The following is a 26,768-nucleotide window of genomic DNA, read 5'->3' on the forward strand; positions in this document are numbered from 1 at the left end:
TCCCAGCTCACGGGTCTTCATCGTCTAAGACGCCCTCCAAGGAAGCAGCCCTTGCCGCCAGGGCGCACGCCCGGAGCCATGAAGGAACTGCTTCCTCCCAGGTGAGACCAAAGTAATCAGCAAACCTCACCAAAGTGGCCAGTGATTTGAGGTCAGTTTTAAGCCAAGAGCCAATATGAACGTTGAGGGCTTCTGCTACTGGATGTAAAAGCTTAAGGCTTCTGTGCCAAAGTCTGCTTCCTATTCCTTTGCGGCCAGACCTCTAGTATTTATTTGAAGACGGCAGAAAGAACAGGCGCTCAAGACCGAAGCGGGCAGCAAGGACAGACTCGATGATCCAGTCAATTAAAATGGGAGGCATTTCTGACCTTAGGAACCCGGGGCCCGTTTTACCGGCTACAGAGGGTTTCCCGCGAGCGGGTGGCTTGTGGCCACTCAGGTTGCCCGGAGGAAGGTCGGATGTGCCCCATAATAACCGGCCGTTTCATGTGAGCGCGTCCTGCCCCCTGGAGGCCCGGCCCAGAAGGGGCAGGCCCTGGTTGAGAGCGCTGCACGAAGGCACAGAGGCGATTTTAGCCTTCAGGTGCACGTACGCGGGGCAGGGGGCGCACAACATCTAAGTCTCATGCTGAGACAGCACAGCCATTCAAGCAGCGTCTCACGAGCATCTCTGCACGTGCATTTCTGAGGAGCATATGAATTTTCACACTTGCTGTTTTCCACTTTCAAGATCTATATAGATCAACATCGACAGCTTGCCCGCAAGCCGGGGGCCGGACTGGGGAAGAGGACAGTCAGGCAGGAAGAGCCAACGGGGGAGGGCGGGGGGGTAAGAAAATCTGAGCAGAAGCGTGTCTCACACAGCCCCGGATGCGGCACACACAAGGGTCACCCCTCCGGGTGGCCAGTCACCTGGTTCTAGGTGGAGAATGGGAAAGCGTTGATAGAAATAGGCTCTCTGAGTGTTCTGCATCTCTGCAACAGAGAGGTTAAAGCAAAACCAGGCAGGAGGAAAGGAGGAACGGACGGAAACAAGGAAAGAAAACAACTCCAGAGCCACCGGCCTGCCAAGGAGAGGCGGAAACGCAGTAAAGTGCAGGGGGGGCGGGAACCTGTGTGGCGAGGCTTTGGGCCGCCTTGTCATTCCCACGGGTGGAGGCCACCCGGCCTGCGTCAGGCGGACCCCCGCCCCGTGTCCTGGGACCGCAGGGAAGGCGGGAAGGGAGAGGGGGTGCAAAGGGCGTACCGTCCTTCCACAGCTCCGAGACGAACTTGTCGGAGGACTGGTGCAGAAGCGTGGCGATGTTGTCGTTCAGGGGGTCCATGTTCTTCATCAGCCACTCGTCGGCTTTGTAATCCACCTGCGAGGGTCGGGGCCGCGCGGGTCACAGGCTGCTCTGGGGACGCCAGCTCTCACTGCGGGCCCCGAAAACCAGCCGGCCCCGCGGGGGCTGGGGAGAAGCCTAACAACGCCAACACCCCCTGAGCTGGTATTTCCTTGCCCAAGAAAGAAACTGAGGCGTGGCAAGGGCGGTGTGACACGGGAGGGCGAAAAGCTGCACACACGGACATCCAGCAACGGGGGACTAAGAGATCTATGTTGCAGCCAAGGTAACAGAACAGTCTGTATTATTATTATTTTTTTTTCCTAATACAAACATAAAGAAAACAACCCTAGCAGGACATAACCAAAGTGTTCCAGTGTTTCTTTTTGGCAACAGAACAAGGACTTTTGCGATCTACCTATCTATTTACTTATTTTGTTTTTTCTAGGACGCCCGAGTTTTCTCTGAGCTTGCACGATGGTTGCCTTTTCCAAAATACGTGAATGGGCAATCCGCTGTACTTTCACTGTGAAGCTTCCCGAACAGTACAGACGGCGTGCGGGCCACCTTGGCCTCCCGCTTCCCAACACACGGCACCGCGCAGAGGTGACCCCTGCTCTCGGGCCACTGCTCCTGCACGGCCCCTTCTGGAGGTTCTCCCACACGCACACTGGCGATGAGGTGTGTGACCCCGGCTTCTTGTTCCCTAGGAGCACAGTCACCTCCTGGGAAATGACAAAAGCCGCAGGGACGGCGTTGTGGCCACCTGGGCACAGCCGGCAGGCTTGTCCCGTTAGCTGCGGTGCCGCAGCCCAAGCGTGGACACACGTGGACACTTTTGTCGTTCAGGCTCGCCCCAGCGGGCTTTCGGGGGTGCCCGCTATTTTGCGTTATAAATAATGCTGCAACAAGAGCGCGGCAAGCGTCGCTGCACGTGCATTTCTCACAAAGGGAGAGGTGGAAATGCAGGTTCAGGGACATTACCTTAGGTGACTACAGACACAGGGTTTTTTAATGAGTATTTTTTTTTTTTTTTTTTTTTTTTTTTTTTTTATTAAATTTTTTTTTTTTCAACGTTTTTTATTTATTTTTGGGATAGAGAGAGACAGAGCATGAACGGGGGAGGGGCAGAGAGAGAGGGAGACACAGAATCAGAAACAGGCTCCAGGCTCCGAGCCATCAGCCCAGAGCCTGACGCGGGGCTCAAACTCACGGACCGCGAGATCGTGACCTGGCTGAAGTCGGACGCTTAACCGACTGCGCCACCCAGGCGCCCCTTAATGAGTATTTTTAAAGGCAAGAGCTGCGCACTTCAGCAGCTGTAGGGACCAGGCGGGCCGAGTGGGAGCGGCCGGGCAGCGTGGGGCCACGGGCAAGGGCAGCAGGCGGGGACCAGGTGTGGCTCAGGGTGAGCTACGCGAGGGGGTGGCTCTCCTCGCCTGATTCGCCACCTGCTCTGCCTGCAATCACTAATTAGGAGCGTCAAGCAAGCGACACGGAACTTGCTGCAGCCAGCTTTATTCTATGCACAGACCCCTGTGGACTCAGGGTACCCTCTTCGGTTAGGGATGAAGGCAGCTGTGCCATTTTGTGGCCGAGCAGGCTCGGTGATGACCAAGCCGTCACCTACAGTGGTGGCCCTGAACCAGGACGACTGTCCCCACTCAGTTTGGCGAAGCCTAGACATTTTCGTCACGTCTAGGGACAGTGCTGCTGACCCCTGGTGGGCAGAAGCCAGGAGTGCTGCTAAACATCCCACAAAGCACATGACGGTCCCGGGCGATGCACGTGGTCCAGCCCACAGGGTCAGGAGCACAGAGGCGGAGTGGCCCTGCCCCACAGCGCTGACCTATGCCGAGCACCGGGCTTCGCAAGCTCATTTAATACACGTCACCGTGCACGACAGCCGTTTCCTATTTCCCAGATGAGGCTCAGAGATGTTGACTGGCCCAAAGTCACACTGCTTAACGAGTGACAGAGTTCTAGTTCAAACTCTAGAGTCGAGGCACACTGCTGGGTGAGTCATTAGACAAGCAGTGCCCCCCGCCCCCCGACCCACTCCCTGGGCTGCCCAGCTCCTCAGCCTAGACGGAAGCATCTCCACCTGTCCGGCACCTTTCCGTGCAGGTGCTCCCCTCACCTTGCCTGCGTAGTGGATGATGCAGAAATCAGCTTTGTCCTTCAGTTGCTTGGGCTTCTGGAACTTGGGGTGGGTGCCCTGCTCCTGTACCACCTTCTCCACGAAGCTCTTGTCGGTGGCTTTTGGGAACCAGCATTCCTCGTCCAGCAGGGCCAGGATGCCAGGGGGACCAGCCTGGAAAATGCACAGCATCACACAGGTGAAGCCTGACCTGGCGAGTGCACCCTACCCCTGCCCTCTCGGGAAGGCAAAGGTCAGTATTCAAAGCCCCAGAATCTCAATAGAAGGTAGACAGCCTGTGCCCCCACACTCCAGGTAAAAGCAGCATTAGTGAAACTCAATTCAAGAGTTCTAGGTTAGGGGTGCCTGGGTGGCTCAGCCGGTTAAGTGTCCGACTTCAGCTCAGGTCATCATCTCACGGTTTATGAGTTTGAGCCCCGCATCAAACAGTTGGCTGTCAGCACAGAGCCCGCTTGGGATCCTCTGTCTCCCTCTATCTCTGCCCCTTCTCCTCCCTCTCCCTCCCTTCCTCTCTCTCTCTCTCTGTCTCTCTCTCTCTGTCTCTCTCTCTCTCAAAAATAAACACACACAAAAAAAGAGTTCTAATTTAAAATGAAACTTCTGGGGTCTAGTCTGTGGTTGACACATCTCAGCCAGATGATCCATCACGGAGTTTCTCCAACCTAGTGCCCTGGAAATCCCCGGTAGGTCTGATGGACGTGTGCCATGACCGCATGCCCAGAGGCTGTCCTCACAGGTGCCTCTGCCCCTGGAGTCACCCTGAGACACCGGCCCACATGCTGTGTCTGCACCACTATGTGGTGAGATGCAACACTTAGGTCAAGTCCTCCGAGGAAGCCCCAAGTACACTCAATTGATAAAATCAGAAAGCGGACTCAAACACCATGGAGACTGGCTGACAAGACTCAAAGCCAGATGGGATCTTGTTCATTGGAAAACTCGACGGATTTAAAAACAAAAAAACAAAAAAAAAAACAAAAAAACCCCCAACTCATCACAAAAGTAAATTGCTTCACGTTAGGATCGTGGGGTCTTTTTTTTTTTTAATTTTTTTTTTCAACGTTTTTTATTTATTTTTGGGACAGAGACAGAGCATGAACGGGGGAGGGGCAGAGAGAGAGGGAGACACAGAATCGGAAACAGGCTCCAGGCTCCGAGCCATCAGCCCAGAGCCCGACGCAGGGCTCGAACTCACGGACCGTGAGATCGTGACCTGAGCTGAAGTCGGACGCTTAACCGACTGCGCCACCCAGGCGCCCCAGGATCGTGGGGTCTTTTAACCCCTGCTCCCCGCCTTGACCAGTAGTTTCAAATGCACCAACTTCTTCCTAGGCTTTTCCAACTACTTAGCAGTTCGGGGTAACTCTGGTGTACACATTTTCAGTAGCCCAGGACTCCGGGAAGATGTGGGGTCATTCAGCACTTTAACCCCATCAGGAGGAATACAGACGAAGAAACAGCTCAGGCTCCATTAAAGAGCACACCCTGTCCAACCTAGACCCCAAGGGCACCTAGCAAGAGCTTTCACTCTGAAGTGAAGGAAGAGGGGACGGCTCTCTGGTCACCACCACCCGCCAGCAGCCAACGCTCTGGGGCGGGAGCTCTGGTGCTGAGCTAGTCCTGAGGGGGCAGACGGCGCTTCAGCACCTGTACGAGGAACAGCACTCCACGCCCTGGGTCTGCACAACCTACGCTGCCGCAGAAGCATCCGGGGATAGGATGTTGCGACCTAAAACCAAGCCTGTTTCCTTAAGACAAAGGCTTGTCGCGCCCGCCCCTTAGGTAAACACTGGGTGGTCTTCTGGGACTGAAGCACCAGCCGCATCCCCACCTGGTCGGCAGCTGGGCGAGGCTCCCAGGCCGCAGGTCTGAGCCCATGACCTTATTTTTGCAGGTGACACCGCCAGGGAGAGGAACCAGACACGCCCCCTCCCAGCCCCCACGGCCAACACGGCGTGTCCTCGTGAGGGGACGAGGGACCAGCCGGGTCTGAGGTCTGGGCAGGTCTGGCTCTTACTGGCTTCTCGATGAGGTCGATGCAGGGCTGCAGGTCGAGGCCGAAGTCGATGAAGTTCCACTCGATGCCCTCGCGCTGGTACTCCTCCTGCTCCAGGATGAACATCGTGTGGTTGAAGAGCTGCTGCAGCTTCTCGTTGGTGTAGTTGATGCACAGCTGCTCGAACGAGTTGAGCTGCAAGGAGGAGGCCACGTCAGAGGGCTGCCCGCCCGCCGCAGAGCCGCAGCGCCTCGGGAAGGAGGGGACGGGTGTTGAGCGCTGGCCCCGGGGAGCCCGGATGGGCGGGCGCCTTCCCTCATCAAACCCAGAGCCGGGGCTCCTGTGGACCTTTCTAGAAGCCTGGCAGAACCTCTCTCAGAACAACGTTTGAAAATGAATAAAACAGTTTGCGAAGGAAAGAAGTCCTGTTGAAACGCAATTACCCAAGTACCGTGACATACTAATGACATACATAACAAGCACAGGCTGTGGGCGTCCTAACTTGCAACATTTTGAAGTGGATGAACATAAATGATGTTACAACGTCCCCACAGCAACTGCTGTGATGTGCAAACATCTGATTTCCACCGGAGACAGACCCCAAGCGCTGCTCAGGCAACTGCGGTTTCGATATGTTGCTCAACTCACGATGAAAAAGAAATGCATCACCTCAGTGACACGTTAGTGAAAAATAAAGAGATGATTCCCCACCCCCGCCTCCCAAAGTTCACGGCCTCTCCGAGATGTGCCATGGACCCCAGGTTAAGAACGTCTGATCTACTGTAATTATCATTTTTTTCCTACCAGACTTCAGTCTTCATGGGCAGAGACGGTGTCTTGTCCCAATGCCCAATAAATAGTTGCCAGAAGAGTAGTAAAATCTCAGAAAGCACCTGCCCACGAACAGAAGGGCAGCTAAACGGTCCCGCTCTCTCTAGCCCTGCTGCTTGGGAGTGGGCATGCTTACTTAAACTTAAAATACGCCCCACTGATGTCTCCTGCCTCCATGTGAGGCAGGAGGTGGCCCGCTCAGACTCCTGTTGGGGCCACAGGAAAGAAGACGCCCAGCCAGGGAGAAGGTGGCCAAGGAGGCACGAAGGAGGAGCTCACATCAAAGATCTCGAAGCCAGCGATGTCCAGGATCCCGATGAAAGAGGCGCCCTGCCTCTTGGTCTTGTCCAGAGCCTTGTTGATCCGTAGCACCAGCCAGCGGAACATTCGCTCGTAGGTGGCCTTGGCCAAGGCCTCAATGGCAAAGTCAGCCTGGTGGGGGAAGGGAGAGGACACACCCCGGGGGACAGAGTGTCAGGTACAGGAGCCTTTAAACCTGGTAACCCTTTGCTCCAGGAAACCCACCTGCAGGGATCTGCCCCAGAGAAACAGCCCTCAGGATGCAAAAAAAGCTTCCCACACAAGTATGTTCGCTACAATGTTATTTATAATGACAAAAAGTTGAAACAGCCTGCGTACCCAGCAATGAGGCATAGCATCAAGTACTTAGATATTTGCAAAAACCTTTCTAAAATAGATGGGGATTGGGGCGCCTGGGCGGCTCAGTCAGTTGAGCGCCCGACTTCAGCTCAAGTCATGATCTCACGGTTCGTGCGTTCGAGCCCCACCTGGGCTCTCTGCTGTCAGTGCAGAGCCCGCTTTGGATCCTCTGTCCCTCCCCTGCTTATGCTCTCTCCCGAAAATAAATAATAAAAAACATTAAAGTAAAAAATAAAATAAAAAGTGGGGACATACTGAGGTATCTACAGAAAAAATGATAGGACGTGTGAGGTTCCCTTCAAATAATGTGCGAGGCGGGGGGATGGGGGAATAAGGTTAATGATGAGCCAAGACTGGCCGGGAGTCAGTGACTCGACGCTGCCTGAGCAATGGGCACACGGGGCTCAGTACCCTATTCTATCGTGCAAATGCTTGAACAGGGTGACAGCTAAGTTTTAGAAAGAAAAAAGCCTTGCAGGAAATAAAGAGCTGGCTGATAACTGTCACTGGCTAGGACTGTGATCGTTTCTTCTTTGCTCTAGACTTTTCTATATTTTCAGCATCTGCGGTATTCATGCAGTAGTTTCATCGTGGAAAAATAAAGGTTCTTTAATTATTACGGAAATGGGGGCACCTGCATGGCTCAGTCGCTTGAGCATCTGACATCAGCTCAGGTCACGATCTCCCTGCTCGTGGGGGCTAGCCCCACATCAGGCCCTCTGCTGTCAGCACGGAGCCCGGAGCCTGCTTTGGATCCTCTGTCCCCCTCTGTCCGTGTCCCTTCCCTGCTTGTGAGTGTGCTCTCTCTCTCAAAATAAATAAACATTAAAAAAAAGAAGAAGAGGGGTGCCTGGGTGGTTCAGTCGGTTGCGCGCCCAACTCCGGCTGAGGTCATGATCTCACAGCCTGTGAGTTCGAGCCCCGCGTCGGGCTCTGTGCTGACAGCTTGCAGTTCGCAGCCTGGAGCCTGCTCCGTGCTGAGTCTGTCTCTGTGTCCCTGCCTCTCCCTCGTGTGTGCGCACGCGCTCTCTCTCCCAAATATAAATAGACATTAAAAAAATTTTTTTTTAATTATCAGGGAAATGAACAGTTAGTGACAACTGTGGTCTTTTCGGAACAATGTTCTTGGCTGTGGTGGGGTGGCTCTGTACTAGTGACGGTGAGAGCCACCAGAGTGGGGCTACAGCAGACGGCACCTTTAGGGAAGAGTGAACTTGAGCGCATTTTTGGGAGATGGTACCACCCGCGCCGACAGAGGGGCCTGGCGGGGCGGGAGCTGGGCTCCCGGGGGAGGCTGCGGCTGAGGGACATCGCTGCCGTCTCTCACCACGCACAAGACAGCAGGCAGTGGAGAGCCAGCTTCTAGGCCCGGGCTTGGAGGGCGGCTGCCGCCGTCCTGCACCTGAGCGAGCTGTGCTAGAGACACAGCAGGTTCCCGTTTCACTCTCTACCAGGACGGGACTTGCCTCCGCACCCGCCGACCAATTGGTCTCGAGGTCGCCCTGGAGCAAAGAGGCTCAACTGGTAAAGGTGGTCCTTCCTGAGTGAGGGGCCTCGGGTCACTGGGCCTCTGGCGGCACACGGACACCCCGAGGCCAGTTTTCTCATGTTCTCACGGAGGGTAAACACCACCTTGCTCCCTGAGCTGCGGTGAGGGCTGAATGAGGCACCTGGCCAGGCGCCTGGCACAACAGTGGCCCAGAGCAGGCCCCAGAGAGGCCACCGCAACGACCCTGCTAAGGAAGCGCCCCCCCCCCATCCGCCCCCCCCCCCAAGCCCCCCCGCCCCAGCCAGGGGGCGTACTTCTTCCTTAGTCTGAGCCTCCTGGATGAACCCCCCCCCCCAAGGCCCCCCACCTCCTCCTCCCCCGCGGCCAGAGGGCGTACCTGTTCCTTAGTCTGTGCCTTCTGGACGTAGTCCCGTCCCACCTTGATGCGCGGGGTGAGGATTCCTCTGGTGAAATCTGTCACGTTGATCCCCAGGAGGTGGGACACTTTTTGGGCGGCTGGTATTTTCCGAAGAGTAAGGAAGGGAAGGGAGAGAAGTTTTAATTAACCCCAAGAGAACGGGTCCCTCTGCTGGAGCACGAGGTGGTGGCTGAACAATCATCACCGGGACGACCGGCTCGGGGCCCCTCCGCAGCAGGGCACGGAGTCCTCGGCTCCCCTGTTAGACCCAGCAGCCATGGCGACCTGCACCCTCACCAGCCACGAGCGGCCGGGAGGCCCCCATCCTGCCTGGGGGCCCAGCACCGGTTCCTCCGCACAACCTCAGCCACACAGTGCAAGAGTGCGTCCCACCCAGGGACAGGACTGCGAGGAGCCGGCCCCGATCCCGCTAAGGGGCACAACGGCACACATCCCGCGGGAACGCCTTCTACGCCCAGACACCCACGTGTTCAGTCTTTTCAGAAGCCCCTCAGAAGGGCGCATTAAGGCTGATCGCTTAAGTGGGGCCATTTGCAGGACTCAGGGGGACAGCGGCGGCCGAGGCGTTTCACGGTCCTGACGTGTTCACGGGTAAGGCGCGCCCTGAGACGGAGAGGCCGCCGACATCGCTGTTTTAACTGGACAACTGGTTTGGCCTCCACGACAAAAGAGGGAAGCCCTGGTCCATATGATCAAGGGGTTTTCTAAGTCATTCTGATGCCGCCTCCCCGAAAAAGCACTAGGGTCACGTTCACGTACAGTTTGCAAAGAACCCGAAGTGATAGCCAGCCAGAGATACACAGGAGACGAGAAACGGAGGACGGTCTGGAATTTCTACCAGACTTCTTCTCCTGAGCAAATCCAAGCCCAGACACCAGGCCCCACATTCCAGGTGAGGCGCCCACGGGTGTTACCTGTGTTGTCAGGCATGGATGCTTGGTCAGTGTTACGCTCCTTCTTGAAGACGATGTTGCCGAGCTGAAGAACTCCCGAGATGACCCTCAGCAAGCCTTGGGGTGCAACCAAAGGCAGCTCAGAACCAGGCAGGGATTGGAATAAGCCCCTGGGTGGAGGCAGCCGCTCCCCTCCCTGGGGGGGCGTGGACAGGACAAGCCACATGGTGGGCACAGCCCCCCTGCAGGGCTCACGGTCAGGGCCTCGGGCAGACCTCGGCTTGGGCAGCCCTATGCTTAGATCCAAGCTCTGTTAAAACTCCTAAACCTTCTAACTCTGGGCCAAGGACGTGCCTCTGGCCCAAGGGCCCACTGTCTGTTTTTATAAGTAAAGTTTTATCGCACAACATTGTACCCACCGTTTGCATATTATCTGTAGCTGAGCCAAGGTGGCTCCGACCCTCACGTTAGAGAACAGGGTGTGTTCTCCCTGTCCCCCACTCTTTTGAAAACAAAGCCTGAAGGCCTCTTTGCCCTCTTTCTGGGGAAAGAGGAAGACACAGGCATGCTCCACACTCCACCAATGCAAAGATCCTGGCCCCTTTCCGACGAAGCAGGAATATTCCCCTCTCAGCAAATGCGAGGACCGGAGCAGGTAAGCACCCGTCCTTTGTCCTCCTGTGCAGAAATGCCCGTGGTACCACTGGGAACAGACAACCCTGACACTCAGATACGAGGTACTGCTTCATGCCCACTCGAGGCCTTCCTCCTAGCCTCCACAGGACTCCCTGAGAGCCAGAGCCAACAGGAAGCGCTCCCCGGGCCCGTCAGCTGCCCCGTGCCTCCTAGGGCGCGATGACCAGCCTCCTGCCTCCCCTCCCTCCCCCACAGGAGGGCCAGCCTTGTACCCATTTGTTCCTCTTCTGGGATGCCCATAATCCTCATGGCCTCCATGGTCTCCTGGAACATGTCCTTGTCCTGCTGCCCCGGGATGGTGACGTGCCCGTTGGACAGGAAGCGGTATTTATTGTATGGCTCCAACAGGAGATCAGCTGTAAGGAGGGTCAGTGAGGGGCTGTAACCAGGGTTCAAGTCAGCACTGGGGCCTCAGAGGTTTGGGAGAATGGGAGGCACCCCTAAGCCCCGAGGTACCCCCCAGAACTACAGAGCAGCCAGGAATGCCCTCTCCCCGGCGTGAGACTGACATTCACGTAGCCCCCAAGAGCGTCAGGGCCCCGTGATTCACAGAGGCAGGTTCGACCGCCCTGACTTTCCTCTGGCGTGCTCAAATCAGAAGGCCGAGGCCCCGGAAGGCTGGCGTTTTCGTTTCCCAAGAGGAACATGTGGCCCGACCAGGGCCCGCAGCCCGCGCGCCAGGCTGCCGGCCCACTACTCACTCTTCAGGTGCTCTCCGGCCCCAGACAGGAGGTAGTAGAATATGTGGAAGGTCCGTTCCTCCTTGGCTTGGCGGATAGCACGAGATTTCTCCAAAAGATCTTGGCAAACGCTAAGGAACTGCGCAGGCAAGCAGGACGGAAGGCCACTCCCACCCGCCCCGCCCCCATCAAAAGTGACTGAACTTTGCCAGGCAGAAAATGGCAAAATCGAACAAAAGCAAACCAAATCGGCTCCTTCCGGGGGCACAGCCTGTCCAAAAGCAGCTCTTGCACTTGGGAGCCCTGTCTGGGTAAAGAGCCCCCTCTCACAAGGGGCTGGAGCACAGAATGTTCCCACCAGCAAGGCTACGATGCCTGTGCCAGGGAGAAATGAAGGAGCATCCACTCGAACCCTGCCCCTCTGGGAACCACACTGGAGGGTCTTCTGTCGTCCCATCCCTTTCGAAGCAGAACTCTGTCCTGCCAGTAAAGAAAAACCTGAGCTCGGGGTTGGGTGTTCCATGAGCTTCTCCGGGTACTCTTCCTGAAGCCACAGGTAAGGTGTCCTAACAGGCCCATAAGGAGGAAGCTGCTGGAATCAGGAGGCAGCTTCCTCTCCATCAAAGTCTTGTCCCTCCCCTCTAGACGCGGAACTCCAGGCCCAGGACTCCTCTCCATCAAGGTCCCGTCCCTCCAGACAAGGTCTCGTTTCCAGACCAAGGATACAAGTCTCAATGTTGGCTCCCACGATGTAGCCGTTGACATCAAAGTTAATGCGAATGAATTTGCCCTAAGGAGAGACAGATAAAGAGAATCAGAAGCCTGGTCCTCCAGTTTCTAGCTCCTGCGGTATAGCCCGAAGAGGGAAAATCAAGAGACCATGCCCATGTCGGAGGCCAGGGGCCCGTGCAGTGCACTGCATGGGTACTCAGGACTCAGCGCTGTGCTGCTTAAAGCCTGGGCCAGGACAAGATCCAGAGATGCCCAAGTTCATCCGCTGAGGCGCAGGAGTGCTCCTCGGTCTTTCATCTGGCTGTTGGCTACAACAGGACAAGGAGCGGGACCGGCAGGTAACTCCCCACTGTCCCTCCTTTCCCCCCAGTTCTCTGCCACCTGGGCTGAAGCAGCCACGTGTGCAGGTCCCCACCAGCTGGAGCTCACCCCAGCCTACTCCCCGCCACAGGCCGGGAGGCAACCAGGTCCGAAGCTGCCTCACTTTCTGAGGTGAGAGCGGCAGCTGGAAGGCGATGTGTGCCAAAGCCGTGGGTGGGAGCCTGAGCCCCGCGAGCTGGGCATGGCCGGCCACTACTCACAAATCGGGAGGAGTTGTCGTTCTTCACAGTCTTGGCGTTCCCGAAGGCCTCCAGGATGGGGTTGGCCTGCAGCAGCTGTCGCTCCAACTCGCCCTGGAAAGGAACCCGGGGATGCGGTGAAGGCCAGGCAGTGGCTCGGGTCGTCGAACCTGCTCCGCCAGGCAGGGGGGCCGGTGGCAGAGCTGTGCCTACACGCCCAGCACGCCAGGAACAGAGGGCGTTCCGGCCACGCCAGCCGCAGCCTGGCCCCTGTGTCACTCGGGAGCGACCTTCCCGCCGGGTGTTGAACTTACGTCGCCGGACTGACCGATCAGCACCCCCAGGAAGGGAAGGTGGGTGGCTCCCCCAGCTCGACTCTGGAGGACGCGTCAGGAAGCGGCACCGTTTCTCCCCCTGCGCAGAGCCCCCCCCGCCCCCCGGAACAACGGCTTCCCTCTGCCCTCTCTGCCCGACACCCGACAACATTTTTTTCCTTTTCACAGGACAAGGCGAGAAGGAATCAGCTCCATAAAAGACACCAGCTCACTTCATCCGTGTCCTGATAGACACGGCACTTTCCCTGCTGGACCCTGTCCCGCCACCTACCCACCCCCACAGACGTGCTTCCAGAGTGTCCAGCGCGTGAGCCGGGGATCAGTGAGGCCCACCACGGGTTCTAAACTGTTTATCGACAACACCAATAAACTCTACTTGTGGTCCCAAGCCACTCATGTGGCTGACACCCCCTAAGCCTCCCTATCCCCGGATCCTCAGGATAGGCAAAACAGGGTGGCCCCGAGGTCATCCGGCAAAGCAGCCGCCAACTCGCGTCTTCTCCGACAGGTGTCAGTCACCGCCCTGTCCCCCAGCCCTGCGTGGGGCTCTACCCCGCCAGCCTAGATCAGTTTCGGAAGCAGCCATCACCTTCCCAGCAGGCCAGGCAGTAACGGACGCTGGCTGCGGAAAATTCGGCCCTTAATACCTGGGATCTCTCTAGGGGGAAAGAACATCACACAGGGGCCAGGCCGGCTTTTGTATTTATTAGCAAGGCTGGACTCCGGCCAGGATTTTACGGGAACGGCTGCCTGTGAATGATGAAAAGGAAAACTGGAAGTAGCAGGAGCTCCCGGGAGAGTCGTGAGGTTCAGCCTTCCAGGCGCACCTGCTGCTGACGAGACCCGTCTGCAGAGCACTGAGCCAGGGGCTGGAAGGGGCTGGAAGGGGCTGGAAGGGGCTGGAAGGGGCCGGGGCAGACTCTCCTGCTCCAGCAGCCCATCCTCGGCCAGGGATCCCCCCCCCCCCCCCCACCGCACCCCGGGACGCCAGGGAGTCTTGTTTTCACACCACACGGATTAAGTGAAGGAGGGTCAGTGGAGCCACGCTGAGGAGCAGGGAGCAAATCCACTGCACGGGCTGAACATGTGTGCTGGGCACCAGCCGTCACAGGACACCGGGCCCCTGCCCACAGGGCTCGCGCGAGCCTGCGAAGTCAGCGGAGGCAGACCACGGAGTCCAATTTGGAGGAGCGCCGCTCCCCCACCCACTAAGACGCTCCTCGCAGAGCACAGGCCGGGCCACTAGGCTGGCTGGGCCACTCCCGCTCCTGTTTCTGCAGACCGATGGGACCACGGTCCCCACCAGAGCCTGCCGCCTGCCCTGGCTCGGGAGCCTCGCCAAGGTCTCTGTTGTGGGACCACACGCTGCTGCCGTGGCAACGTGGGACCGCTCGGCCAACTAGGGGGCAGCCACTTCAGATTCCGGAGCCGAACTCCGTGCAGACAATGGTGGTGGCTAACCTATGGGTTTTTCCTTATTGACCCATACCCGGGCACGGCAGGGACCTTTATTTCTCAATAAAATCTGCACGTGACCATGACCTTATGAGGTTCTGTCGGTAACATATGCTCTAGGTCTAGAATTAACCCATCCGGTTTCTGAAGGGCTTCGCTGGCTGGTGTTTCTGCCAGTGGCCTCCAACTAGTATATAAACAACAGAGGGAGGAAGAGGAAGAACGGCTGAAGATCACGGCTCCCCCCCCCGCCCCTCCCGCCCACGCTGTGCCTCGCCAACCGGCAGCCCCGGCCGAAGCCCGGCCCTCCCGTGGGCTTCGTGAAGTCGGGGCGTTCCGGTGGGCAGCCTTGGGAGAAGCATCTGGGTCACTGCGAGGGAGAGCTGTCGCCCAGAGTGTGCCGTGACAGGCTCCAGAATACGAGAGCCATAAACCAAGTTCAAGTGTCTCGTGCCCCAGCTGTGTGTGGAAAATCACTGTACAGCTTTAGGCAAGGAAATCCACTAAACTGTCAGCGGCCTTTACGACTGAGGGCCTGAGCAGCAATCGGAAGCCAGAGGCAACCTATTCAATCTCTCCACTTGGGGACAGAGTGGCCTGTCACACACTGTGACTGGAGACATAGGATGTGACAAGTTTGCTCCCCCTCATCACCCCTCCCTCCAGCAGGCCGTCTCCTCCGAGTGGGGTGCCCAGGGCCTGCCGTCCCCCCTCTGCAGCTGGAGTTCCAGACACAAGCCCCACGCGTCTATGTGCTGACTCTGTAACTGCGGTCCTGTCCCCCATCCTCCAGGGCAGGGACTCCAAGGTCACCCTCCAGAGACCCAGGCACATACTAGACATTCAATAAATAGTTGGGAAATGGATTTTATGGCAAATTCAGAGACGGAAAACCACAGCTAGAGGATTCCTAGCCTCGCGGCTCTGTTTTTGAAATAGGCCTCCTAAAGAGAATGGAAAATGGGGGTTGGAGACAGGGAGCAAGAGAAACTTTATTAGTTTCTAAATATAACTCCTGACGCCCCACGGAAAAAGATTTAGAATGTCTTGAGCAGTCTGGCACATGAAAAGTTACTTTTGGTTCGATTCCAGAAGACTGTACCCATTAGGACATTCAGGACACACCCCGGGTCTGCATGCAACAGACACACACCGCTACTTACTTCCACACGCTGCTCACGGCTCCCCGTGAGCCCCCCGTGGGGCAAGGGGCAGCCACGGAGAGACGGCGCAGTCCCCCCTGATGGCTTGAGGGGACACCACGGGCACTTGGAATTCACAAGGAAGCCTAAGAGTGTGTGCTTAAGAGAAAGGCGAGAGAGCACCACACGGGCATGCTTAGGACTGATCATCCCCAACCCTGGGACACTCCAGTGTGGGGCCTTCCGGGCGCTGCTTCTGACTGGCACAGTGCTGGCAGGTGGCGGGGGGGGGGCAGGGAGAGGGGGGACAGCCATCTCCATCCGGTCCACAGACACCGAGCACGTGGGGCTCCGGGACAGCAGATTCCCATTCCGCCGGACCTCGGTCGGGGTTCTGCACCGGGGCCTTACAGCTGCCGTGGGCACAGGGAGCTCTGGGCACGACCAGAGTTTCCGAGAACGGCTCCGGCGATGGGGCCCGTACCCGCTCTGCGGGGGCTGTCATTTCAGAGTGCACGAGAGGTCACCGCGTGTCACACCCAGCCCCTCCTCCCAAGACAGTCAGTGAGCCGAGCCTACGAGAACAGGTCTAGCCGCAGAAGGTGACAACGGTGTGGAGTGAAAAGCTGCTCAGGAGAAAAGACATAAATCAAGGGCACACGATGGGCAGAACACGCATTCCTGGTGCAGAACGTGCAGTAAACGTGCAAGCTCACCTAGCGAGGACACTGCTGGGTTCGACCATAATCCATCAAGAGGGAGGGGGAGAAAAAGGGAAGTGAGATGACTTTCTAGTTGCCCTTTCTCTCTTCACTGGGGGACCGTCCACCCAGAGGCATTTCAACAGCAGGGTGAAGAGGCGGGGGCTCAAAAGCTGGCCTGCCCGAGAGGCTCCAAGTCTCCGACAACTTGAGAACCGACTTTGGGAATCTCTAATTAGCCGTAAACGCCGGGAGCGCTGCTTCGCAAAACCTGGGGGTCTCCGGTGTCCACAGCCACTCAGAAAGTTAGGAGGCCGGGGGAGAAGTGGGCTGGCTACCACCGGACCCGCTCCCCACACGGCCGAGCTGCCGCCTCCCGTGAAAGAGGGTCCGGCCTCTGCTTCGATCCCCCAAACGCTCCGAACTACGAATCGTGAGATGCTCTTCCTCAGGGAGGAAGGCCCGCGCTCACCTGGTCCTTCTTGCTCTTGTGTGAGGAGGCCACGTGAGCCAGGTACTGAATGACTTTCTTGGTGTTCTCGGTCTTGCCGGCTCCAGACTCACCCCTGCCAAGAGAGCCAAGAAAGTTCTCAGGGGGGACGTGGCCAAAGCCTTGAAGCGCAACGCACCCGGGCCACCGCCTCCCGTCCCGCTAGGTGTCAGTGAGGGACCCAACCCCTTGCGGCAGGAGGGGGAACAGGCGAATAAATGCTGCGTTCTGGAATCCTCACTCCGGCCGCTTCCCATGGGCCTCGGGAGGCCCGACAGCAGACCGCCCGGACCCGCTGCCCGGCCTGGTCACCTGGGAGGCTTGCTGTCACCAAGTCTCAGGATCGGCTCTGGGCAGCTGTTGTCTCACGGGCCAAAGGCACTCACACGTGTCCCTTCGAAACCACTTGAAGGAATGTTCTGTACCATCAACTCCCCCCACAGTGGGGTTTACTTATCTCCTCGGTAAGTGCCGGGGGCCAGGGCGAGCAGCCCCGGTGTCTGCTTCAAAGCAGGTAAAGAAAGCCACCGTTCAGAGCTAGAAGGAATGTGCTCTGGAGGCACCCACCAGTTCCCAACTGTGCTCTGTGGAGAAGATTCCTGCTTCTCTCTGCTACGGACCTCCCCGCACGGTACGAGGAAGCGGAAGGGGAGTCCACGTCTGGCCCCGAAACCAAGCTTATCTGTGCCACGGGACTGCCGAGCGGCTAACCTGGGGCCTGGAGGCCCATCCCTTGGGGAAAGGGCGGGGGCCCGACTGGGAGCGGACCTCAGCAGCCTGGGTCTCGGCAGGAGTCCGCACAGCGAGGACAACCCAGGGGGTGACACGAGGCCCCGCCACCGGGCAGAAACACTTACGTGCACAGAATGGACTGGTCCTCTCGGTCTGAAACAAAGAAGACATCAGGTTAACTTCTGCCAGATACAAAAGCCTCCCTGTCAGGCTTCTGAAGAGCTGCCCCTTCCCCAGGAGCAGAAGGTCTCGGCCGCTGCCCTGGCGGAAGGCCCCGCACGCCGGCCGGCATCCACCCGCCCGATGCCCCACTCGGACGGGTGCCAGTGTCGCTGGGCGTCTGCCCCTCCCCCCACCACTCCGGGAGCTCAGCCTGCCCACCCCCACCCTCCCCCCCAGGAAACCACCTCCAAGAAAGCCCATCTCCAGAGAGGTCCCCAGGAGTCTGCTGCACCGAGGGCGGAGGGGAGGCCTGCCCTGTTACGCTGACCCTTGGGGCGGGGGCCGTAGAAATAAGGCCCGGCAACATCGGTGAGGCGGCTGGGTGCGGGCCGGGCAGACCAGGCTAGGGCACAGGGCCGCCTCTGCCGCGGGGTGTGTGGGACCTCCGACCCGTGCGCGGGCTCCCGGAGCCCCCGCCTCCTCCCGTGACGGGGAGACGAGCACCCGTGCACGGAGGCAGCAGTGCGGGGTCTGGCACGTGGGAGTGCTCAGCGAGCTGGTTCAAGGGCAGCTCGGAAGGAACGCAAACATGTCAGAATCACAGCTTCTGACCGGCGTCTGGGACAACCTGGGCCTCTAGGCCTGGCCGTCGGGAACTTTCTACGACCGACCCCAGCTGTGACTCCCTTAGCAAGTAAGGATACACCAGCTCGCGCCCCTTGTGTGCGGGAGGAACAGTACCGACCACGCTTTGAAAGCGAAGTCTGACAGAAATGCTGGAAGGCGTCTGGGCTGACCTGGTTCAGGGCGGGGTGTCCAATCCTAAGCAATGGCTGAGAAGACAAACTCATGTTTTTCCCCTTTTCACCCCACCCTGCGTAATCCCCTCAACTCCCTGAAGTCAAATCCGCTGAATCCGGGACCAGGCTCCTTGCTGATATTTGAGCTGCCGTGAGGTCTGTAAATCCCAAGTCTCGGGTTCCTTATCCATAGAGTAACTATGCTACTAACTCCCTGACAGGATTAGCGTGGAGAACAGAAATAACACATGTAACGGATGGACCGGCACGTCAATAGGACGAGCTCCGCAAATGGCCGCTATCTACTTCCCCACGCGAAGCGGGAGTCCTTAATGAGGAGGAACAGAGGACTGCTAGTCAAGCCCCAGTAGAAGAGCACTGGCTGAGGAGTCTCAGAGGAGGACCGGCCACAATCAGAATTCGTGGTGCTGCACAGAAACCAGCGCTGGTGATCTGGAAGGACACGCTCACTGGCTGCCACTGCCCGGCCAGGGCCCTGCAGGATGGGACAACGGGAAAGTGACTCATGGCTCACTGTGTTCACGGCCTCAGGAGACAGCTTTAGCTGTTCAACACCAACAGACACCGGATCAGCTAGGTCACCTGCCACCTGGCAAGGAGAGCCTCCAACGTGCCCAATCTCGGCGCGTATGCGTTTACACGCGTCTCCAGCCCTTGTCTGTGGGTCGCTCGGGAGGGAAAGAGGACATCCAGACAGAGAGAGGCAAGAATAAGCCTCCCACCCAACACAAACGGCAGCGCCCCCCCCCCCCCCGCAGCCCTCCCTCTGGCCCCCTAGCAAACATCAACAGTGTGGGGGTGCAAGGGAACTCAGCCAGGCACCTCGACCCACACACCCCACACCCTGCTCACCACTGGGCACCTTCTCAGAGCAGCCCCTGGTCTCAACTTTCCCACCAAACGAGGTCCTTCAAGACCGACCTCAAGACCACGCAGCAAGGGCCCAGGGAGCCTCTGCAGGGTCTCCGGAAGACAGAGGGGGCAGGGAGGGAGCAGGGGCTAAGGGCTGGGGAGGACAGGGCAGTCCCCAGCACCCGCCCCCTGAGGACAGCATGGTCACCAGCAAGGTCTGAGCAAACCCGGCTGTAATCCCAGGCCCTGGCGCCCCCACCCCCACCCCCTCACATCCCTGTGGGGCCAGCCCCCACCGCGGACACGTTCAGTCACTGCTCCACAAGTGGGCAAGAATGTACCTGCGCGGGCTGGCAAGTTGTAAGGCAGCAGCGGCCGACGCTACCATAAAAGGAAACATCCCCATCCCTTCCAGAAGGAACCGTTTTCCCAGGGCTGCCCAGGCCCCGTCCCTGGGATGGCTAGAATTCCTCTGATTGTGTGTCAGATGCTGAGCTGCCGAACAACAGGAAGCAGAGCCCACAAACACACACGTGTGCAGACACACAGCCGCGCAGAGCCGCGGACAGGCTGCGTGCGGGCCCATGCGCTCGCGAGCACATGCACACCCACGTCCGTGGACACACAGTGTCCGTGGACACACAGGTACGGACGCGGGTGCGCGTGAACACGAACGCAGACACGCACACGGGTGGCACGCACAGAGGCCTGAACACGCTTCAATTCCCGATTCTGGACCCAAACGCTAGGCGGCCTCCATGCACTTCACCGCCTCCAGGCCTTCCTCTCCTGACCCTTCACCCCCAATCCCTGAAGCACCACTGTCAACACGGCCTGCAAAGACACACTCCGATGCTCTCATTTTATAAAGAGGTCTGGATTCGCTTTGCCAGAATACTCTTTTGGGCAAACGCTTTTGCAAAGAAAAACTGATGGAGGCCTCTCTCGTCTCCTCAGCTCTGGTCTCTACCCCGTGGGGCCCCAAACCCACCTGCCTGCAGTGAAAGGACACCATGGCCCCGTAAGTCTGGAAAGGTCTTTTCAGTTCCTACAGTGGGTTTGGGTCTGTTATCTTGCGGCCTCACAGGAGGAGGCAGGGGACAAGGCGGGCACTGTCCCTGGTTTACGTGTGTTTCTTCTCATAGTGCTTCTGGATTTGTTCCTCAGCTCGGAAGCTCTTCTGGGTACGGGGATGGTTAGAATTCTCAGCAACCAGGAAGCTCTCTGCCTGACTCAGTTTACTCGGCCAGACCTCCCATGCATTCCAGCGGGGTCCCTCCTTAACACCCACTCCGTAAGACCTTCCCCACAAGGTAACCTCGTGGCACACAGACACTCCAGAATTCAGGCTGCTGTGTTTTTGTGTGACTGTTTATTTATTTTTGAGAGAGAGAGAGAAAGAGAGAGAGAGAGAGAGAGAGAGATTGAGAGACAGAGCACGAGCAAGGAAGGGGCAGAGAGGGAGGGAGGCACAGAATCCAAAGCAGGCTCCAGGCTCTGAGCAGTCAGCACAGAGCCCGACGCGGGGCTCGAACTCACAGACCGTGAGATCATGACCTGAACCGAAGTCTGACGCTTAACCAACTGAGCCACCCAGGCACCCTCAGGCCGCTCTGCTGTGATTGAAGTCCTTATTTGGGCCTATAGGGACTGAAGGCTTATTTGAAAACACCCTTCCTTCTGCCACACCAGGAGGAGGCAGGCAGACAGAAAGACGACAGGAACCCTATTGCCCAGAACCAGGCGAGTGCACCCATCAGAGGCAATCCAGTTCTGAGAAACAGGTTTCCTGCCGGGATGAAGGCATCAGCCTGACTGTGGCCCCTAACCTCTCCTGCCCAGCCCCTGACTTGGTGGGGGCTGGGTAGAGATGGGATTATAAAACGTCTCTCTAGTGGTTTTCAACTCTTTAAGAGCAACCTTCTCTCAGATAAACTCTTGAATTTCCAACTTGAAGAACAGGAGATAAACACCAGAGCTGCCTTGGTGGTAGAGACAGGGCTCCTTAGAGCACACTTAGACAACCACTACCTGTGTGTCTGGAGCACTGACAGAAGAGAGAGGACAGCGTTCTGATTTCCACTCTGTACTCTCCCTAGAGATGCCTGGCCCCTTGACCTCTCGGAATCGGAGGCCAGGGCCTCACCAGCAGGGCTGCTCTAAGGACTGAATGACATGGGTGCCTGAAGCACGTGGTACAGCACAGATGCCTGGAAACGTTGTCCTTAATAACCCCAGGCCCTTTGCACCTCCCCTGTGCACCCTCCACAGAACAACCACAAAAAAGGTTTTAAGCTACATGTTCACTGATGAGGCCATTCCCTTTCCTGATTTTATTTGAAACCCAAAATGCCCTGAGGCCTTTCAGAGCTGATACAGGCCTCCAGCCCGGGACAGGTGTTTCCAGCCGGCTCAGGAGGCCCAGCTCAGGTGGGAGGAGGGGAAACCTGACCGCAGGTATTTCACCCCAGGTACAGACTTCTGCTAGGGGCTTTATCGCTCACTTCCTCACTGAGAGGAGCTGCGATTCTTGTCCATAAAAGGCCACAAGGCTCGCAGAGTGGTGACATCAGCCCCGACAGGAAGTACACAAGGAAGAGAACGGGCCTGCTTCACCAACAGCCGCTGCCGGGACTGACTCATCAAACGCTCACTGAGCTAAGGGCTCCCGAGGGCCGGTTGCTCTCGGGGGCACACCTGAGGAACGCCCTGCCCTCGGGACCCGTCTTCAGATCAACCAGGCTTCTTGAGCAGTGGAGATGGACCAAGAAAAAGGAAAACGAAGGGCAGTCCCAGGTCGGGTGCACACCAGTGTGGGGCGACCCGTGACAAGCAGGCCTAAACTTTCCCCCACCGAGGCATGTGCCTGTCACGAAAACGGCAGACAGACCCCAGGGTGGCTCACGGTGTGAACCCTGCAGAGTGTCGCCCGGGAACAAGGCGCAAAGGCCCGCACTCCGGAGCCGGTTCTCTCAAGAGCCCCGTGGAGTGTCGGGCTCTTGTGGGCCACAGGGCAAAGCTTTCGCCAAGTATGAAACGTGGAGACACCTGTGGGTTCAGGCTCAGAACTTGGGGGCTGGGAAGGCCCCGGGGAACATCTGGCTCAAACAAGTCCGTTCAGAGGGCAGGACACCGAGTCCCGGAAACTCTCCTACGTTGTCAAAGGCACGCAAGCTGGGCCACGAAGCCGGGCCTCCGGGAGTCTGGTTCTTCCCTGTGGACGCTTCCGAACAGGGCAGGCCGCTCGGCCACCAGCAACGCTGCAGAGCAGGAGCCGTCTGCTTTCTCAGGAAGGGTTCCGGGGGCCTTACAGACCCACCTGGTACTTTCTCCAAAGCCAGACCCATTCACCCGGGTTGCAGGTGCTTGGGAGGCAAGGAGAGAGGTGAGAGAGGCAGAATGATGCTCCACGTCGACACGGGCGGCAGGCCGATGCTAAGCCTCAGGCCCCGTGTGTCGTGGAGCCTCTGGCAGACCGCCCGCCTCGCCGTCCGCAGCCAGGGACTCCCAAGCGCGCAGCATGGTAGGTGCCAACGGTCTCGCCAAGGCACGCGGGTAGGTCCAGACCAGGAAGATGCCAGTCAGCAGCAACCGCGGCCAGAAAGCAGCTGGCTGTGGCCCAGTGTCTCCACCCACACACTCCCCCAGGCGCGGCTGCGGCCGAACCCCCGCCAAGTAGGCCCAGGTCTGTCGTTGCGGGAGGCCAAGAACGGGCGCCTCCCCCATCAGGCACCTTTGATAATTAGAAAGAAGCCCCAGGGACCGCACTTAACGTTCACCATGGTAGAGGGCAGGCCAGGCCCCAAACAAGTCCTCTTTCGGCCGAAAGGCACCTAGCTGCTCACACCGGTGACTCCCGGGGCGCGGGCAGACCTGCCAGAAGCCACCGCTGGTCGCTGGGACACCTCGTCCCTGGGCGGGGCTGGGAGTGTGGGGCGGCTGCTGAGACAGCCCTGGCAGGTCTGTCAGGGTGGAGGGAAATTCGAACGTCACACGTGAGTGCCGACATCTCACAGCAAATGCCACCTGGACGCTCAGAGAGACCGTGTCCCAAACGCTGGAAGGCCAGCCTGCCTTGCTCTTAAACAACGTTCCCCTCAGGGCAAAGGAGAGACAGGCAGGGGGGCTGGGCTAGGCCCACTAGAGCCCCAGGTCACCGCTCCACTGTCCAGGAGGGACGAAGGGAAGCATGGGAGGGAAGGACAGTGGGGCACCAGGAATGAGAGGGACTTGGCCAGACAAAGCTCAGGACCCACTTGGCCCCACATCAGAGCACAAACAGGCCTGGCTTTTAGAAATGCCCCCGTGATGAGTGTCGTCAGGCTTGGCGGAGGACAGCAGGAACTCGGGTGCCGGGAGGCGAGCGGTTATAACACGTGGAGCTGCGTCCCGAAGAAGCCAGTGGCCCCGGTCGCCTTGAGAAGGGGCCATCAAACGAAATGAAAGGCATGTTGGTAACTGTTAGGCCAGAATTTGCTCCTGGGGCATGGCCTCTGTCCTTGGCTTTCAGCTTAGCGTGTCTGTGGACCAGCAAAGGGTGGGGACCGGATCTTCATCGAGTCCCCAAGTCTGGCTGGAATGACGGCCTCAGCCCCGGCCAGAGCTGCCTGTTGGCCAAAAGAACATCAAGGGTCCTCAGAGTTCGTGGCAAAGGTGGCCACCGGGCCAACAGCCTTGGTCAAGACCAAAGGAGTTTGACAGAAGCCAGTTAGAGAATCCTGACTTTCACGCCGGCACACTTTCAGCTGTCTTACTCTTTAGCTTTAGAGACTTCGTCTTGTTCTCATCGGACAGCTTCATTCCTGAAATCAGGCAGGGGAAGGAAAGCAACCCATTCCTCTGAACACACGGACGATCAGTCCTGACCTATTGGAACACAACTCTGCTGGAGTCTGGGCCAGCACTGGACAGAACAGGAAATAGGGCCGGTAAGCGGCATTCACAGGCCGAGAGGAGGGGCGTGTCCAGAGAGGCTAAAAGCACAAAGCTCCTGGGCCATTACAGACTTTGCAGGTGCCTTCTGGTTGTTTGTCCGTGGGCTGGAGAGGGGTAGTGACGGATACACTGAGCCACGCTTTGGACCACCCTCAAAATTTCAGGTTCCCAGAGGGCACCTCCTTCTCGCCTCCCACTGCAGATGGCCCAGAGCAAACCCCAGCAGACCCACTGGGTTGGATTCAAAGCCAAACAAAAAAGTAAGCCTAAATAAAGCCGAATCCTTGAAAAGGATCCACGAACCGCAGATTCCTCTTCTAGAAAGAACATTTTACAGAAATGGGACGGATAGGCACGACCACATTATAATTAAGCAGCCTCACTCTGAGGACCGGGCTCTCCTACTGGGGGACCCGACCAAGCAGCCTCCTGCGAGGGGCTGTAGGACAGCACCTCACCCCCACCCCGTCCAGGCTCGGGTGGACCCGGGGTCGCTTGTCACAGCACGCCCCACCCCCGGGGTCCCCACCTTATGTCAACAGAGGATCCCTTTCAGCGCTGCTCAAAAGAGCCACCTCTGAGTGCACGTTTTCCTGAAGCCCCGCCGAAGCCATGTCGACCCGCGGGCCTCCGGCTGCCCGCTGGGGGCCGCGGACAAGACGGGCCAAGTCGGAGACCGCATCTGCCCGCGCATGCCTGTGTGCTCTGCGGCCGCTGCTGGGAAGGTGGCTTTGACGAGTCACTTCCTATGCACACTGCTACCAGAGCCTGAACTCTCCCGAGTTGCTCTCGGAGAAGATTAAGAAGCCTGCCCTGGAGCGAGCATTTGGTGATCACCTCCATTAAGCGAGAGTGGCAGCGTGGAGGGAAAGAACGCAGGACGTGGAGGGCAGAGACGGTGAAGTCAAAAACTGATTGCAGGCCAGGCCCCTTGTCTCATCCCCGCAAAACCCCCCGCCACGTACGTTTCCGTTGAGCCAAGAGGCAGACAAGAGGAGGGAGGCTCAGCGAGAGCGGTCCCCCATCAGTCAGGAACCCAAATCGAGGGCAACACCAGCCACTCTTCTCCACACCACACCTCTGGCTCACAAGACAAGTTCCTCCTAAAGCTGAGGCTGCTGGCGTGGGTGACCTATGCCGCGTCTTGTGTCAAAGCCGCTCCCACCAGCCCCGCAGCCCTAAGGCGAAGCGAGGCTCCCTGCTCTGTGCTAGGCTCTCTCCCTCCTCCTCAAGTTCATTCACCTGCCTCTCGGGACCTCTTCCAGGTGGGCCCAAGTCTGGTGCACAGAGACCATCTGCAGGCAGGGGGCACGCCCCGTGGGGAAGGCAACCACACGTGGGCACTCGGGGCCTGGCCCCAGACCTCCCTGCGGCTGGCGGGGGCCTCTGCGTGCACGGTAGTGCTTCTCTGGCAGGGCCCGAGCCCCCTGGCCGGCACGTTCCTGCTTAAGTGGAGTCATCCCATCTGTGGTTTCCTCGGCCGCCTGTCCTGGTGCGTGTGTTCACGGTCATGTTTCCCCGTCCCCGGGAAGCACTTCCCCAGCGCCTCCCCCCGCTTGGCGCTTTTTTCCCTCAGAAAGGCCTCGGAGAGCAGAGAGTTCAACAGCAGCAGTTGGCAGAGAGAGTGTGGAGAAGGAACGAGGGCCTCCAGCCAGCCAGACACACAGAAGTCCTCCAAATGCCAGCCAGAGAGCGAGGGGCAACGGTGCCCCTGGGGGACAGGCACCGGGATGGGGGGACGGAATCAGGAGGCCCTGGTCTCTGGCGCTGACTGGACAAGTCAGTTAGCATTCATCTCTGGGCCTGTCCCTTCACCGGTGAATTACAGGGATCACACTCACATACGAAGACAGCGCTAGAATTCCACCCCTGGGTCAGCCCGGAGGTCAGTCTGCTGCCGAGGGCGCTCGGACACCCGCTGGACACTCTGAGCAGCTGCTGGGGGACCAGCCGCTTCTCCGGGCAGCTTCTGCTGAGACGCAGAGGTGGGATTAGCCCAGAGCAAAGGGTTAAATAGTTCTCAGATTAGTTTAGGCCTGGAATGAAAGCAGACCCCGCTGCCACTCCCCCAGACACGCTGGGAGCTCATTAAAATACCATGAAGTCACCGAAAACGAACGGGACCTGGCATTCTACCTAATCGGCACAGGAGAGGTTTTCTGCTTTCGCTGGGGAGAGAGCTGCGCTCAAGTCAGATTCTTTCACTGGTCGGTTCTCCCCTAAGAACACGCACACAGCCTGACCCCCAGAGGGAGAGCCCGGAACGCCAGGTCCCGCCGGGAGCCCGGGGTGCCATTTCCCAACCCCATGGTGCCTTCAACAGGCCGCGTGCCGCTCCTGCCCCAGGACGTGCCCTCATGCCCCACAGCGCTATCCCCTGCCCGGCAAGGGGCTCACGCTCTCCTCCAGCGGCCCTTTACGGAACCCCGAGGACTAAGGACCGGCTCAATCCCTGAGGCAGGAAGAACCCATTCATGGCCACGGCAACATATTAACCAAGCAGAAAAGAAGCCAGGGTTGGGAGGGTGAACCGACCGAGTCACCGCAACTTTAATTAAACCCAAGGTCGAGGCTTAAAACAAACAGAACTGCCGGGCACGTCTGGGCTACAGTGTAACCACTTGTTGACGCACACCTGCCAGCCTTTCCACAGGAGCCGGCCTCCCCGGTCCCTCCCCGAC

The 26,768-nt window shown here is 58.3% G+C and overlaps 1 protein-coding gene and 1 long non-coding RNA gene across 2 annotated transcripts in view; one reads left to right on the top strand and one right to left on the bottom strand.

Moving 5' to 3' along the window:
* Window positions 1–26,768, bottom strand: part of MYH9 (myosin heavy chain 9) — a 93,045-nt gene that overhangs the window by 25,169 nt on the left and 41,108 nt on the right. The window contains exons 4-15 of the mRNA XM_042947690.1: window positions 17,443–17,470; window positions 16,568–16,661; window positions 12,484–12,576; window positions 11,897–11,960; window positions 11,192–11,290; window positions 10,703–10,846; window positions 9,816–9,911; window positions 8,860–8,978; window positions 6,593–6,745; window positions 5,504–5,677; window positions 3,466–3,639; window positions 1,247–1,361 (exon numbers count right to left, since the gene is read on the bottom strand). Of these exons, the coding sequence (XP_042803624.1) occupies window positions 1,247–1,361; window positions 3,466–3,639; window positions 5,504–5,677; window positions 6,593–6,745; window positions 8,860–8,978; window positions 9,816–9,911; window positions 10,703–10,846; window positions 11,192–11,290; window positions 11,897–11,960; window positions 12,484–12,576; window positions 16,568–16,661; window positions 17,443–17,470 (1,353 nt within the window). The remainder of the gene's footprint in view (window positions 1–1,246; window positions 1,362–3,465; window positions 3,640–5,503; window positions 5,678–6,592; window positions 6,746–8,859; window positions 8,979–9,815; window positions 9,912–10,702; window positions 10,847–11,191; window positions 11,291–11,896; window positions 11,961–12,483; window positions 12,577–16,567; window positions 16,662–17,442; window positions 17,471–26,768) is intronic.
* On the top strand, window positions 11,284–14,082 carry LOC122225072. The gene is made up of 3 exons (XR_006205103.1): window positions 11,284–11,726; window positions 11,816–12,815; window positions 12,966–14,082. It is a non-coding gene; the product is annotated as an uncharacterized LOC122225072 (long non-coding RNA).

The sequence above is a fragment of the Panthera leo genome, chromosome B4 (assembly GCF_018350215.1).
Source record: "Panthera leo isolate Ple1 chromosome B4, P.leo_Ple1_pat1.1, whole genome shotgun sequence".
NCBI lineage: Eukaryota > Metazoa > Chordata > Mammalia > Carnivora > Felidae > Panthera > Panthera leo.